The following is a 14,890-nucleotide window of genomic DNA, read 5'->3' on the forward strand; positions in this document are numbered from 1 at the left end:
CCTAACTCTAGCTCTGCTAGGATGAGAAACTCGTTCCTCCATCTCTCTTATTTTCATTATTATTATTAGGCACAATGTCTCCACTTCAGAATCAAAGGGAGTATGTGCCCATGATAACTATTTTACGCCAAGAAGAAACAGCTGTAACAAGAAAATTCAATTTGAGGCATAAAAAACCTTTACAGCTTTAATGAAGAAAAAACGAAACAAAAACAAAGAAAACCCCCAGCTAATCTGAGACTTAGCAAAACTCATAACCAATTAGAATAGCCATTATTCAAGTATCACCCTCACCAGGGGAAAGTGGTTAGGAGTCCAGATTTAGCAACCTTCTGAACTGTCCATGTACAAAATTAAAAAAAGCATGTGCGGGCTTCCCTGGTGGCGTGGTGGCTGGGGGTCCACCTGCCGATGCAGGGGATGCGGGTTCCTGCCCTGGTCCGGGAGGATCCTACATGCCGCGGAGCAGCTGGGCCCATGGGCCATGGCCGCTGGGCCTGCGAGCACAGAGTCTGTGCTCCACGGCGGGAGGGGCCATGGCAGTGAGAGGCCCGCATACCACAAAAAAAGAAAGAAAAAAAAGCATGTGCTAGTCTATCAAAAAATTAAACACTATATATATATTTTAAAATGTGGGCCAATATGAACCATCTACCTTGATATTTAAGAAGTGACCTTAGGGCTTCCCTGGTGGCGCAGTGGTTGAGAGTCCGCCTGCCGATGCAGGGGACACGGGTTCATGCCCTGGTCCGGGAAGATCCCACATGCCGCGGAGCGGCTGGGCCTGTGAGCCATGGCCGCTGGGCCTGCGAGCACAGAGTCTGTGCTCCACGGCGGGAGGGGCCATGGCAGTGAGAGGCCCGCGTACCGGGAAAAAAAAAAAAAAAAAGTGACCTTAACGTCTTAAGATAACCATAAGAAGTGCAATGTAGGGTTATTCTAAGAGACTTTCAGACCATTTTTAGCTATAGCCTTCTCAAACCAAAGCTTTCTACCTTATGAAGGAGCCCAAGATGCAAAAGGGCTAATGTGGGGACTTCCCTGGCAGTCCAGTGGTTAAGACTCTGTGCTTCCACTGTAGGGGGCTCAGGTTCCATCCACGGTCAGGGGACTAAGATGCCGCATGCTGTACAGTGCGGCGAAAACAAATCAAAACAAACCACCCCCAAAAATCTGAATGGCTCTCTTGTTTGGGGGTGAGGGGTGGGGGACTGATAGAAGGCCCAGAGTCCTCCTAATCGTCCTGCCCCAGGCAGGCCCTGGAAGGACCCTCAAAGCACAGTGCAAAAAACCACTGGTAGAGAGGAAAGACTCTGGTCAGGACTCCTGTGTTCAAGTCTTAATTCTGCTTTTTGACAAGGTGCCTTTGACCAATGTGTCATTTTCTAGTTTTAGTTTCATCACCAGTTAGTTGAAAGAGAATTGGTTTAGTTGTCCTTAGAGTTCCTTGCAGCTTAAATCTCTGAATTTCAGCTAATTAATAACAAAGCCGATGAAGACAGTGCAGTGAGATGCTATTTAGTCATGTTCATAGCTTACGTGCAACTTATTTGTGTGGAAGCCCAATGTCATTACCCCTGAAATCTCCCCACTCGTAATTCCAGCAAAGCAATACAACTCCATTTATTAAGTTTGGTGTAACAAGAAGTTGACCCCCACAGATACCTGTCATATTTCTCAGAGAGGCACGAAGGCCTTTGTTTGGAATGAGGGCGTTCTTTAATATCCAAGAGCTCCTCCTAGAAAGAGAAATCATATGGTGATTTTGAACAATATTTCTTGGGCCACATATTTTCAACTTATTTTTCTTATCAGTAACTGTCTACCTTAAGCAGTTCATACAGTTCTTATTTATTTACACCCTGACTTATTCCAGAAAGAACCAGAGTCAGCTCAAGGTTCTCAGCAGAAGCTCAAGTAGAATTGGCAAATAACGTAAGTGATCAGTTTATTGCTAAAACACACTCTCTCATATACTTCTGTCCAATAATACACCCCACAACACTGAACGCTGATCAAGGCATGGTAGCTTTAGGCTTACATAAAGCCTTCAGCTATTCTGACTGGTCTTAAATGCATTAGATGCCAACTTACAAACGGATAGATTTTTTTTTTTAATGTACATGGTCGTTTACCCCTAAATACTTCAGTGCCTGTTTCCTAAAAATGAGCATATTCTTTCACAGCCTTTTTTTGTGGCTCCATGAGAGAATTAAGCCCTATAGAAAATAATTTGAGTGACTATTTTTCCATTCTCCCAAGGATTATACTTGGCCAGTATCACTTTAGATGCACAGGAGAGAAGAGAATCTATTACATACAATGGATGCCTTAGGGCATAAGGGCTCACTTCTGCAGAACCTGGTTGAGAAGCGCTGTCAGTTTTATACAACCAGTTATCAATAACACTTTATCCCTCTGGATTCCAATTTTGTCAAATGACCCAATAATGTCCTTTATATTACCTTTTATTAGAATCTAACACAGGATCCAGTCTAGAACCAGATATTGGTTGTCATGTCTCTTTGGTCTCTAATCTGGAACATTTCTACAACTTCTTTTGTCTTTTATGACATCAGCATTTCTAAAGAATAAAGCCTACTTTTTTTTTTAAAAAAAGAGAACATTATTCATTTTAGGTTTGTCTAATGTGTCTTCATGATTAGATTGAGGGTAAGCATCTCTGGAGCAGAATACTAACCTAAGAGATGTCCACCTCAGAGCATCACCTCTGGATGCCTATGTCACCCATGTGCCCCTCATCAGTGATGTTAACTTGATGTTAACCACCTGATCAAGGTATTCTCCAGTTTTACTCTTTAGTTACTACACTCCCATTTGCAATCAGTATGCAATCTGTGGGGAGACACTTTAAAATCATCCAAATATTCTAGCCTTCATCAAAATTTCCCCATAAATTTAGATCTACTGGTGATTCTGAGCCAAACCAATATTGATTTTTCAACTGTAGGCCTCCCTCCATAATTACCAGTCAGGCACTTGGCATTCCACTGTAAATACAAACCCTCCCTTCTCCCCCTTTTATTTACCTATTTATTATTGACATGGGCTCACAGATTCCCAGCTTTTCCAATCGTCTATAATTTATTAATGTCCTTAATTATTTTGGTGCTCAAATTGAGAGTCTCTTCAAGCTGGCTCCTGCATCCTTTTGACATGCCCCATCATTTTTTTAAAGCACTTTCTTACTTTCTACCTTATGTTGTACTCATCCTGTCCTAACCCCAGAGTCAGCCATTTCTTGAGAAATCCAAGTTCCTTTAAGTGGGGAATAGTATAATAAATCAAGATTTGGGAACTGGGTATCCTCATTTGCTTCTAGGCCCTCTCAGCAGAACTAGGAAATATGTGCGGTTATATATGCACACGTGCGCACACACACACACACACCTGCTCATACACATGCATATACACAAAACCACTGCCTCCTTTTCATATAAACATTTTCATAGTAAAGTTAAAAACAGCAATTCCCAGGGCTTCCCTGGTGGTGCAGTGGTTGAGAGTCCGCCTGCCGATGCAGGGGACACGGGTTCGTGCCCCGGTCTGGGAAGATCCCACATGCCGCGAGCGGCTGGCCACGTGAGCCATGGCTGCTGGGCCTGCGCGTCCGGAGCCTGTGCTCCGCAACGGGAGAGGCCGCAACGGTGAGAGGCCCGCGTACCGCAAAAAAAAAAAAAACACAGCAATTCCCAAACTCTCAGTACCAGTAAAATGCTACAACTGCCTTGCAAAAAAAAGCATATACCATTGTGCTGTGGCCTCTCCAACACCCCCGTCACAGGCCTCACAACAGAATGCTTGCTGCTTCTCTGATCACTGCTTCCCACATCTTGCGGTAAATACGGAGGGATAGAGTTACTCTCTCAGCCTACAGGAATCACAGCATGTAAGCATGCCATGAAGTTACTCAGTATCTTCAGACACCTGAGGCACCTAAATGTTTTCTCCGTTGGGTGAGAAATAGCAAAATGCCCTAGAACAAGATGACATTTTAGTTTTAAAACCAGAATATCAATTATTTACATTTATTTAGGATTCATTTATGAATTATGTCTTATTAATTGGGTAGATATACCTAGAAAAAGTTGGAAGTCTGAGATAAACAGAATTCTAAATATAAGAAAATGTCTAAAGGCTACTCAAAATTCTGAAAAAACTGTCGAAGTACTGACATACCACCTGCAAATTGCCAGTAGAGACTGGAGTCCAGTGAAATCTGCATGGTGAACACAGCGTCAGAAGGGCAGGGGTGACACAAATTTGGTGGTGAGGGGTGGGGAAGATGGACCAATAGTAGTTATGATGATTGCAGATGCAACAATACAGAAATCCTAAGAACAGTAGGGCTTAAAACATTTTCCAGTAAAAACAGGAAGGACCTTGCAATATAGGAAATACTTATACACTACAGGAAAAAACACTGCAAAGCAATCTTCTGCTATTAGAAGCAACCCAAAGATTATTACATATCCCCTCGCTCCACCACCCTCAAATCCAAATATTAAACTAAGAACCCTAGTATACTATTAAACCAAGGGCAATGTATTTTATACTTAAATATGTATATTCTCAATATACAAAAAGTTTCTAAACAATGAGGCTCTGTTTGAAACTTTTAACTCCAAATGATAATAGGGAGCCCAAGTGATAGGTGTTCTCTGTTACTACTGCAGCTGTTTGCTGAAACGCTAATAATTTTATCTATTTATTTAGGAGTCAACTTGCAAAGATTAAAATTTTAACACAGCCACAAAACATGTAGATGGACCAAAATGTTCTATTTGCGGGGATCAAAAAATATTTGAACAAAGGTAAAAAAAAGCCTTACAAACAAGGGAAATGAGGAGGCTAAGGAGAGATGACAACTAAATGAAATATGGTCTCCTGGATGGAATCCTGGAACAGAAAAAGGACATTGGTTTAAAACTAAGGAAATGTGAATAAAGTATGGACTTTAGTTAATCACAATGTATCAACATTGTTAATTGTAATAACTGTACCATACCAATATAAGATATGTTCCCAGCTTTTCTGTAAATCTGACTGTTCAAAAAAATAAAGTTTACCCCTGTCTCATACTATATACAAAAAGAAACTCAAAATGTATCAAAGGCTTAAACATATGAGCTATGACTATAAAACTCTCAGAAGAAGACATAGGTATATACCTTCATGACCTTGGATTAAGCAATGTTATTTAGCTATGACAACAAAAGCCTAAGCAACCAAAGAAAAAAGATAAATTTGACTTCAAATTTAGAAATTTTTTTGCTTCCTATGACACTGTCAAGAAAGTGAAATGACAACCCATGGGACAGAAAAAAATATTTACAAATCACGTATCTGATAAGAGTCTAGAATATAGAGAGAACGCATACAACTCAACAACAAAAAGACAATAACCCAATTTAAAAAACAGGTAAAAGATCAACAGATTTTTCTCCAAAGATACACAAATGGCCAACAAACACATGAAAGATATTCAACATCATTAGTCATCAGGCAAATGCAAGTCAAAACCACAGCGAGATACCATGTAATGTCTACTAGGATGGCTATTTTTAAAAAAAGGGAAAATAAGTATTAACAAGGATGTAGAGAAACTGGAACGCTCTAACATTGCTGATGGGAATGGAAGATGGTGCGGCTGCTGTGGAAAATGGTGGCAGTTCTTCAAAAACTTAAACACAGTTACCACATGATCCAGCAATCCCACTCCTAGTTATAAATCAAAGAAAAATGAAAAATTATGTTCACACAAAAACCTTGTACACAAATGCTCACAGCATTATTCACAACAGCCAAAAAGCTTAAACAACCCATGTGTCCATCAAATGATAAATGGTTAAACAAAATGTGGTAAACCTATACAATTAATATTTAGCAACAAAACAGAATAAAGTACTCATACATGGTACAACATGAACCTTGAAAACACTATAAGTGTAAGAAGTCAGACACAAGAGGCCACATACCGTAGATTCTCTTTATATGAACATTCAAAATGGGTAAATCCATTGAGTCAGAAAGTAGGTTAATGGTTGCCGGGGCCTGGGGGAAGGGGATAAGGGGCGGGGGTGATTGTTAATGGGTACAGTTTGTTTGCCAAGATGAAAATATTCTGGATTAGATAGTAGTGATGGTTGTACAACTTTGTGAATTTACTAAAAACACTAAATGGTACACTTTAAAAGGGGTGAATTTTATGTATGTGAATTCTATCTCAAAAAAAATTTTTTTAAGTAAACTAAGAGGTATAGTTACCAGAGGTTAATGTTTTGTTTAATTTTTCTTGTTACAGACTTACTGCTCTAATCACAGATTTATAAATGCCAACTACTCTTGGATACAAAAGAGTGGCTCAGGTTGGTAAAAATGTTTTAATTTTCCCTCCCATATTATTCCAGTTTTCTTTGTTGACTTTATACGCTTGGCATATTCTAGGTGTGAATGCTTAATGTACAAACTTGACAGGCCTGTAAGAGCACAAAGTGGAACAGTGAGCGAGTTGCACACAGGCATCAACCACGCCAGCAGCACCGACTGTGCCACGGTATGCCTCTGACCAAATGCAATGTCCAAAACACAGACCACTTGTCTACAGAGGATGAAGAGCAATTTTCTTTATTAATAGGCTGAGAACTGGGGAAACAAAACAATTCTTGGATTGAATAGCTCCTAGGAATAACTTTAAACATCTAGGTCAAACTACAGGTACTGTTCTTAAGAGCAGGGCTTCTTAAACCAGTTTCACAGCATCAAGGAAACCATACACAAAACACATTTGTGCAATTTCTGCAATGAGTGTTCATCTCCAATGGTTATCCAAAGACCTCCAATGGACCCCACAGAGGTTAAAAAGTAGTGCTTTAAACCAATCACGTTTCTCAAAATGTGGCCCAAGGTCCACCCCAACATTTAGGGAAAAATGAGATCCTCCTCATTGGGTTTAGAGAACTAAACCTGTTACCTTCAGCAATGTCTTAAGTTGCTTAAGATGGTATCCCAGCTTGAGAGGATCCCCCAGTTAAGTGCGGAGGAGAGAAACCATAAGCTAAGTCAACACAGAGTTTGCTCTTTCGTAACTGTCCACAGAACACTTCCTGTGTGCCATGCTTAGTGGCTAGCACAGGCAGATGACTGTGGTCCCTGGTCCCACTGCTCTCCAATCTCTGAAAAGAAGTCTTCTTGAACTTGCCATCTCAAGAGTCCTTAACAGCAACTATTCCTGGAAAGGAATCCCTCTGGGATATTTTCAAAGAAAACCTTCAAGTTTGGCTAAAGGCAAAATACTTCGAAGTGCCCAGTTTGAACTGGGAGTGCGCCTTCCCGATGAGTATTTCAGGAGGGAATGTGAGATTACCCTTTCGTAGAGTCCTGCCAATCCACAGAAACTTACATCGTGAACAAGTTCACTAAAATTATCATCTGGACAAGAGAAGAGTTATCAACAGAGACCTTAATTTTTGCATAGGTTACTAAAACCTGACCAGGCAAGAACAAGCTGCTAATTGGCTAAGAGTCCCACACCCAAGGAAGTATAAACACATTTTCTTAGTTTTAGCAGCCTTCCTTAAAGAAAATGTGTCAAGTCTTCCCAAAGAGTCTATTTGGGAATTACTAATATGGACACCCACTTTCAGTGATCAGAATTAAAGTAGAAAGCAAATGATGTGAGTATAAGCCCAAAGCAACAGTGGTTAAAACCTTATACAGTTTCTTTCTGCAGAAATCCCCTGCAGAAGCAGCTATGCATTCTGATGACAATCTATTATAGAGTTTCACACAAGTCACTTATAGAAGGAGATGAAAGGGGAAATGTTCTTTACCTCCGTGAGCTGAATTCAATTCACAAGAGTAAAAAGCCCAACTTTTTATGATTACCGTGGATGTTTTTATTTTACTGTTAGTGGTCTGAGCGCCGTAGAAGTGCCCCAGTATCTCACCTATGTGTGCCTGGCTCTTCCTAAAGAAGGCAGATGTCCCTGGAGCAGCGCTTGGGTTGGGTCCCCCTTTGACCTCCTCTTCTAGTCCCCACCCTCCACATACCCACTAACATTGGGCTTGGCCCATCAGGCTCTCAGATGGTTGCTGACTGACCTGATATTTCAATCTATGAGTCACATGACTTTTCTGAAAGGCTTAGAAAGCTTTTAAAAATAGATCACAATGGGGTAATGGCATTCATAGATGACAGCCAGGGCAATGGAGAACCAATGACACACGGGGTGTCTGAGATACCTTCCACCATCCCCCATTCATGAGGTTTGTTGCTAAAGGGGCACCGTTTAGAACAGTTCTTACAGGCAGGTCAGGATGCAAACTGGATCCTGCAGAGCTGATAAGCAGGACTCAGCACCTGGATTCACCCAAGCCTCTAATGGTGGCTGATTTGATGCAAAGACTTTCTTCTATTGAAAGGATTTATGTGAAGCTAAGAAAATGGGAAAACTGCTTTTTCTGTTGATCTGGCCAACATAATAAAAATAAACCTTGGCTTTTAAATGCGTTTATACAACCGATAAAAGCAATGTAAAACATGAAGTAAGCAGGTAAATAAGTACCAGAAGGAAACTTATGAAAATCATTTTTAGGGTGGTAGCATTACATCTTCATAGTGCTTTGTGGTTTCATATTAAAATGGAGATGGTTACTGTGACATTTAGAAAATAAGCACCTTGATCTAAAGGTGGTATCTAAAGAAGCTATCTTTCAGTATCTCTCCCTACCTTTATTACATCATAAGCAGTTTTCTTTTTTGCGGTACGCGGGCCTCTCACTGTTGTGGCCTCTCCCGTTGCGGAGCACAGGCTCCGGGACGCGCAGGCTCAGCAGCCATGGCTCACGGGCCCAGCCGCTCCGCAGCATGTGGGATCTTCCCGGACCGGGGCACGAACCCGTGTCCCCTGCATCGGCAGGCGGACTCTCAACCACTGCGCCACCAGGGAAGCCCCGATCATAAGCAGTTTTTAACACTTATTGTGTGCCAGCCACTTTTCTAAGCACTTAATATTCATTTTCTCATTTATTCCCCACAAAAATCCTATGGGTTAGATACTATTCTATCTGCATTTTACAGAGGAAAAAAGATGAGAGTCAGAGAAGTTGAGAATATGACTGAAGGCAACACAGGTTAAGTAGGTGGAAGAGTGGGGGATCCCAAACCAGGCAGTGGGGCTCAGTGGCCCCTTATCCTCTCCTCTCCAGTGATTCTCTTGAGAGGACAGGGGAAGGTGCCCAACCCCTCTCAGCAGCTTTGTCACTCAGTGTTGGGTCTGTCCCAGTCCAGTGGGACTGCTGGGAACCCTGAACGAACTGCCACCTCCTCAGGCAGGCTTCCCCTAGGCCAGCTCCTCTTACAGCACCCCTTCCTGAACCAAAGATTTAGGAAGGGGTGCTAGAACCACAGATTTCTATGTCAGACGTTCCAATTGTGAAATTACTGGCTCATTATCTAGCTAGAAGTTCCCACCATGAGGAAGGAGGAGAGGATACCCAAGGGGGCAAGGGTCCTTAATCCCAACTTTTCAAGATGACTTAAAATCGGAACAGGTAGGAAAGAGCAGTCAGAAGACAGTATCTATGGTGTTGCCAGCCAGCCCCCTCTAAGAACTTCCAGTCAGGTTTCTGGACAGCTGAAACATTAACATGGTATCATGATTTTTGGTACCACAATTCTGCCTTCCCCCATATAAACAGGCACCCCTATTTTTATACTATCTTGTAAGTTTATAGCTAAGTGCCTCACTGAAATGCCACCTGTTAGAGCCTACTATTCAACTCAGTTTATGAGATACCCATGAAGTATAGGTATGAAGTACCCATGAAGATCAAATGAGATCTTTGTATAGCAAAAACTGACCATCGGACTACTGATTTCAACCTAGAATTTAAATCAAAGAGTATTCTCAAAGGCTTGACTTCAAGTCTTGCAACTGATTCTCTCCAAGAAGGCTAGAGGGTTACTCAAATCAGTCCAATTCAGTTGCTTGTTTGTTTTCTTAATGATTTTAAAGCAAAGGGAATTCTCTGGTGCTCCAGTGGCTAGGACTTGATGCTTTCACTGCTGGGGCCCGGGTTCAATCCCTGGCCAGGGAACTAAGATCCTGCAACTGTGTGGCATGGCCAAAACAAACAAAACAAAACAAAGAAACAAAGACACAAACATGGCTGTACCACTGTGACCAACTGCCCATCAGCCACAAATTAGGGTGGCCTCCTTTAAAGATCCCTACAATGACAAATAAAACGGTGCCAGTTTATAACTGGTCAAGGCAATGAAGAGCACACAGGTATAACTCAGATAATCCAACACCTATTTTCCAGCTGGTAGATTTAACATGCATGGTTAACATTGGTCAGTATCAAGCTGAATATTCTGAGTGTCCTCCGCTTTTATTCCGTGTCCAACTGGCAGGTGACAGCATTCAACAAGGAGTCAGTGGCAAGCTACAGGAGCAAAGGGGAAAGCACAAAGTACGTAATACTTTGTGATCTAAGAAAATCAGTCTGTTCGCCTGAAGAAAAAAACATGGATCTGAATAGTGGGACAGGCCAAAGCATTTCTATTTTGTACTTCAAGCAGAAGATGGTATCACTGATAGAAGAGCAGGTACTACATCTCAAGAACTGGTAAACAAGGACCACTGATGAAGGTAAGAAAAAGCTGAATGAGTCCCAAACTTTTTCCACTAATAAGACTCACTACCTCCTGTTTTCTAAACTAATGGTTCTCACACTTGAATCTGAGTCAGAATTCTCTGCATTACTTGTTAGTCAGCCGGTGATGGCTGGCCCTAACCCTTGAGTTTGATTCAATACCTCTGAGATGGGGCCCGAGATTTTGTATTTCTAACAATTTACCAGATGATACTAAATGGTAGTTTTGAGGACCACACTTTGAGAACCACTGTCTAAACCATTTTTAATCCATGACTTTTGATATGAGACCCCAGTCTATAACCTCCCAAAGTCCTTCAACATTCACTTTAGAAAAACTGCACACTTGAATACTACCAAAACATAGCTTTTGATCTTAGGAATCTGGCCTGGCAAAATGGACCTGAGTGGGTTTATAAATTAAGGGCTCAAGACCCTCAGGATAACAGGTGCATATAATAAAGCTACTCATAACCATCCAAATTAATAATCACTGAGGCTTAGGAGTAGGCCTGAAAATTCCCAATGTGACCCTAACTTGAGTTCTTGAGACATTCATGGAAACACAATGGACACCAACTGAACCCTGGGGAGTAACTATGCACCTGAGTTGCTTGACAACATCAACACCATATTTCAAGTTCTCCACAGAAGACTAAAGCCTTGCTACTCAAAGCATGGTCAGTGGACCAGCAGAATGGGCACCACCTGGGAGCTGGTTAAGAGGCCACATTTTCAAGTCCACCCTTGCCCTAACAATCAGAATTCACACTTTACCAAGGTTCACAGCTGATCCCCAGACACATTAAGGTTTGAGAAGCTAGCTGGACTAAAGGATGTCCTACCACACAGGAAACTCTGGTCTGTTACCTTGAAAAGCACTCGCCAAACATCTGAACTCCTCCACCTTCATAGGGAAAAAACCTCGAATTCTGAACAGACTATTCACGTTATCCCATAAAACAACTGAACACTACTAAGTGGAGAAGGGTCAAAACTTAAGAAACCCTCTCATCTGGCCAGTGTTTTTTTGACCCTGTAGTTAATTACAAATCCCTCAATTACAAAAGTTTTCAGAAAAGACATCACTTACAAAAATCACTGAGGACAGTTTCCTTCTACTGCTTCTAAACTTTCTAGCTTGTGAACCTGAAGTGGCAGAAACATTACTAAATGTTTTTTTTATTTATTCCAATAGTTTGATCCCAATATGTAAACAGGGAGTACGATGGTTCAAATATTATTCTAGTTGTGGAACCAAAAGGCATTTATTATAGTGCTCAGAACATAGGACTGTTTCAAACTTCCTTCAAAAGGAAAAAGGCTTAGTTTGCCTCAAATCCCACATAAAATTACCAGAGTGTTGAGAAACATATATATGAAAGCACTACCCTAATACCCTAACACTGCCTAAACATGACCCTAAAATTGCCATTAACTAAGTACTCTTGAATGAAGTGGAAAGTAAAACTATTTCTAACTAAATTGGGGAGAGAAGACCATTGAATGTAAACTTAACTGTCAACCTAAAAATTTCTTTAAGGCACATTTATCTAAGCATGGCAGAATTCTGAGGTTGGATTGTCAAAAATGGGCAATATTGAGCTTCTCAGTCTTTACTGTAGACACATATAAGTTCTACACTAAGAAAGACTAATAATATCTTCCTAAAAATGACTTATGCATAAAGATGCATATACATTAAAGATGAAATATACATGCTACCCTCTGATGAGTGTGTGACAGTGATTCAAAAGCCTCTATGCCTGGACTCTACACATAAAGTACCAGTCAGAACTTTTATTCAAAAACTGCTGGGAGACCTGAATTCACATGACCTTATATCAATAAGAGCAGTTTAAATCACTTTCCCTTCATTTAATAAGCTTTTCTCCATTCAGATTTCACCTGTCAACATTTTAGGTAATGAATTTAAGTTGTGAAATACTATACAAGCACTCTCAGGTTTGAGAGAAACTATATTTGGGAAGACCAAATCTGAATGAAGAAGTAAAGTGCTTTCTATCAACTCACATTCTGTCATGCCAAAACAGACTGTATTAATACAGCAATTAACCAAAACTCTTTTACACCTGAAAACACTCTTTTCCTCAAGTTTTTTTTTTAATGCTAAAAATGAACATTACTCCAATAGCATCGGATAGTTTATCAAGTAGTTAAAGAGTAGTAGCATCAGTATACAAACAAAGCCCGAGTTTAAAATACTAACCAATAGTATCCTGGGAAGCCAGGGATGATAACCAGGTTAGAATCCTTGATGGGGTTCACACCAGGGAAGTAACAGATATGGGCCCAACTAGGACACAACCCTTCCCATCAACAGTCCCATGCACATTTTATGTACTCCAGCTCAACACAGTTCAGTGCACTAGGAAAGAATTCACTGCTCCGGTCAACCTCTTCAGAAATGTTCAGTAGCCCACAGGACAGTGAAACAATAGCTTCAATAAATATACAACATTGAGGTGATTCCTCCTCCCCCACTCCCCTGAAAGAGGAGATATCTGGAGGAGTTTTAAATCACCACAAGTTTTTAGCTTGAAGTCTTAACTTTTGTTGAATCCATATGCATTTTACAACAGGAAGTAAAAAAAAAAAGAAAAAGAATTTAAAAATCTGGTTACCCTAGGCAAGCACACCAGAGTATTCCTATGGGGAGTTCGCCTCTCAAGGAAACATCAATACAGAGGACACTGATTTCTGTGAGGCATCCCAGAGCCGAAATCCCTACTCTATGGAATGTAAGTCAATAACACACCAATTACACAGCTGTTACAGAATTTGTCTGCCAACATATACTGATCCACAAATTCACACAGGGAATATCCAGCCAATATTCCCTTCACCTGAAGGCCACTTAGGGGCAAATTCTAGTTTAAACTCTGGGTATTCACACTGCAGAAAAAAGTTCAAAGCAATGCTTTACTAAATCTAGTTAATATTTAGTTCACATAGTGAGTCAGAATGAGACTACCACTTTAAATAATACTAATAAAATTCCTACACAATGTTACTAATCTCCTCACCTATAAAGAAACACTATTTCATTAATAACAAAGACTACTTTTTTTTTTTTGCGGTACGCGGGCCTCTCACTGCTGTGGCCTCTCCCGCTGCGGAGCACAGGCTCCGGACGCGCAGGCTCAGCGGCCATGGCTCACGGGCCCAGCCACTCCGCGGCACGTGGGATCCTCCCAGACCGGGGCACGAACCCGCGACCCCAGCATCGGCAGGCAGACTCCCAACCACTGCGCCACCAGGGAAGCCCACAAAGCCTACTTTTGTATAGCGATGCGGGGATTTGGAGATCGGTTGCTTCTTCAGGTCAAGGAAGGCATCTCCATTTTCTGTTTCACCCACACTTCTATCCATGGCTCCTTGGTCTACAGTTCTTTGCACCTGGAAGAAATCAGCACAAAGCTGTCACTGAGAACAATAAATTTTCAGAAGTCCTGACTGTTTAAGAAACGGAAATTCATATCTCTTAGACTGACTACCTTTAGAAAACCCTCACCCAACAATTACGCTATAAACCAGAACCCACTTGGAAACAGAAACACTGGTACTTAGATACCTCTTCTATCAAAGAACTAAGCATCACAGGATAAGGTGCAACATGCCCAAATCAGGGTCCACCCTTTAAGCAGTTTTAATACAAAAAGAAACCAACATTAGTCGCCGCCACCCGTGAGGGCCGTTCAGGCAGTAGTGTGGAAGTTTCTCGGAGTGGGGGCAGGTAGGAGACTGGCTGGAGCTGGGGATCCGGGAAGTCGGGCAGTGGTAAAGTGCCTGTCACTTGCCAATGGACGGCGCCAGCTGCCCCTTGTTACCGGAGGCCAGGGACTGGGGACGGGGCCAGAGCGCCCCTCACTAGGCCAGCCGCACCTGTGGACATGTCAGGGGAGCCCCTGGCAAGGAAGAGGCGAGCGCAGGCTTCAGCTCTAAAGCTCAGCTTCCCCTGGCCGAGACCCCAACCCCCGGCCTCTCGCGCAGGCCCCGACCCAGCGGCCTCCTTCGGAGAATGGGCGGGGACAGTACTCACGGAGGGGAGGTGGGCCGGAGGAAGCGGGGAGGCCGAATCCCCCGGCCCAGGCACTCCGAGCTGGAGCCGGTACAGGCCCGCCGCCATCCGGGCCGGCGGCTCGGGCCCCGCCAGCCCGCCCGCTGCCAGCCGGCCGCCCCGCTG

General features: G+C 42.2%; 1 protein-coding gene across 5 annotated transcripts in view; it reads right to left on the minus strand.

Annotated features, from left to right (window-relative positions):
• The window catches only part of EIF4ENIF1 (eukaryotic translation initiation factor 4E nuclear import factor 1), a 42,716-nt gene that overhangs the window by 27,549 nt on the left and 277 nt on the right, over positions 1–14,890 (minus strand). For 3 of the 5 annotated variants that reach the window (XM_024767976.1, XM_024767977.1, XM_024767975.1), the window contains exons 1-3: positions 14,747–14,867; positions 13,984–14,103; positions 1,666–1,739 (exon numbers count right to left, since the gene is read on the minus strand). In XM_024767976.1, the coding sequence (XP_024623744.1) occupies positions 1,666–1,739; positions 13,984–14,103; positions 14,747–14,833 (281 nt within the window). In that variant the 5' untranslated portion in view covers positions 14,834–14,867. Of the gene's footprint in view, positions 1–1,665; positions 1,740–13,983; positions 14,104–14,374; positions 14,494–14,746; positions 14,868–14,890 lie in introns of those variants that run through there. The other 2 variants (XM_024767980.1, XM_024767979.1) reach the window with 2 other exon arrangements.

The sequence above is a fragment of the Neophocaena asiaeorientalis genome, unplaced genomic scaffold, assembly GCF_003031525.2.
Source record: "Neophocaena asiaeorientalis asiaeorientalis breed wild unplaced genomic scaffold, Neophocaena_asiaeorientalis_V1.1 scaffold828, whole genome shotgun sequence".
Taxonomy (NCBI): Eukaryota; Metazoa; Chordata; class Mammalia; order Artiodactyla; family Phocoenidae; genus Neophocaena; species Neophocaena asiaeorientalis.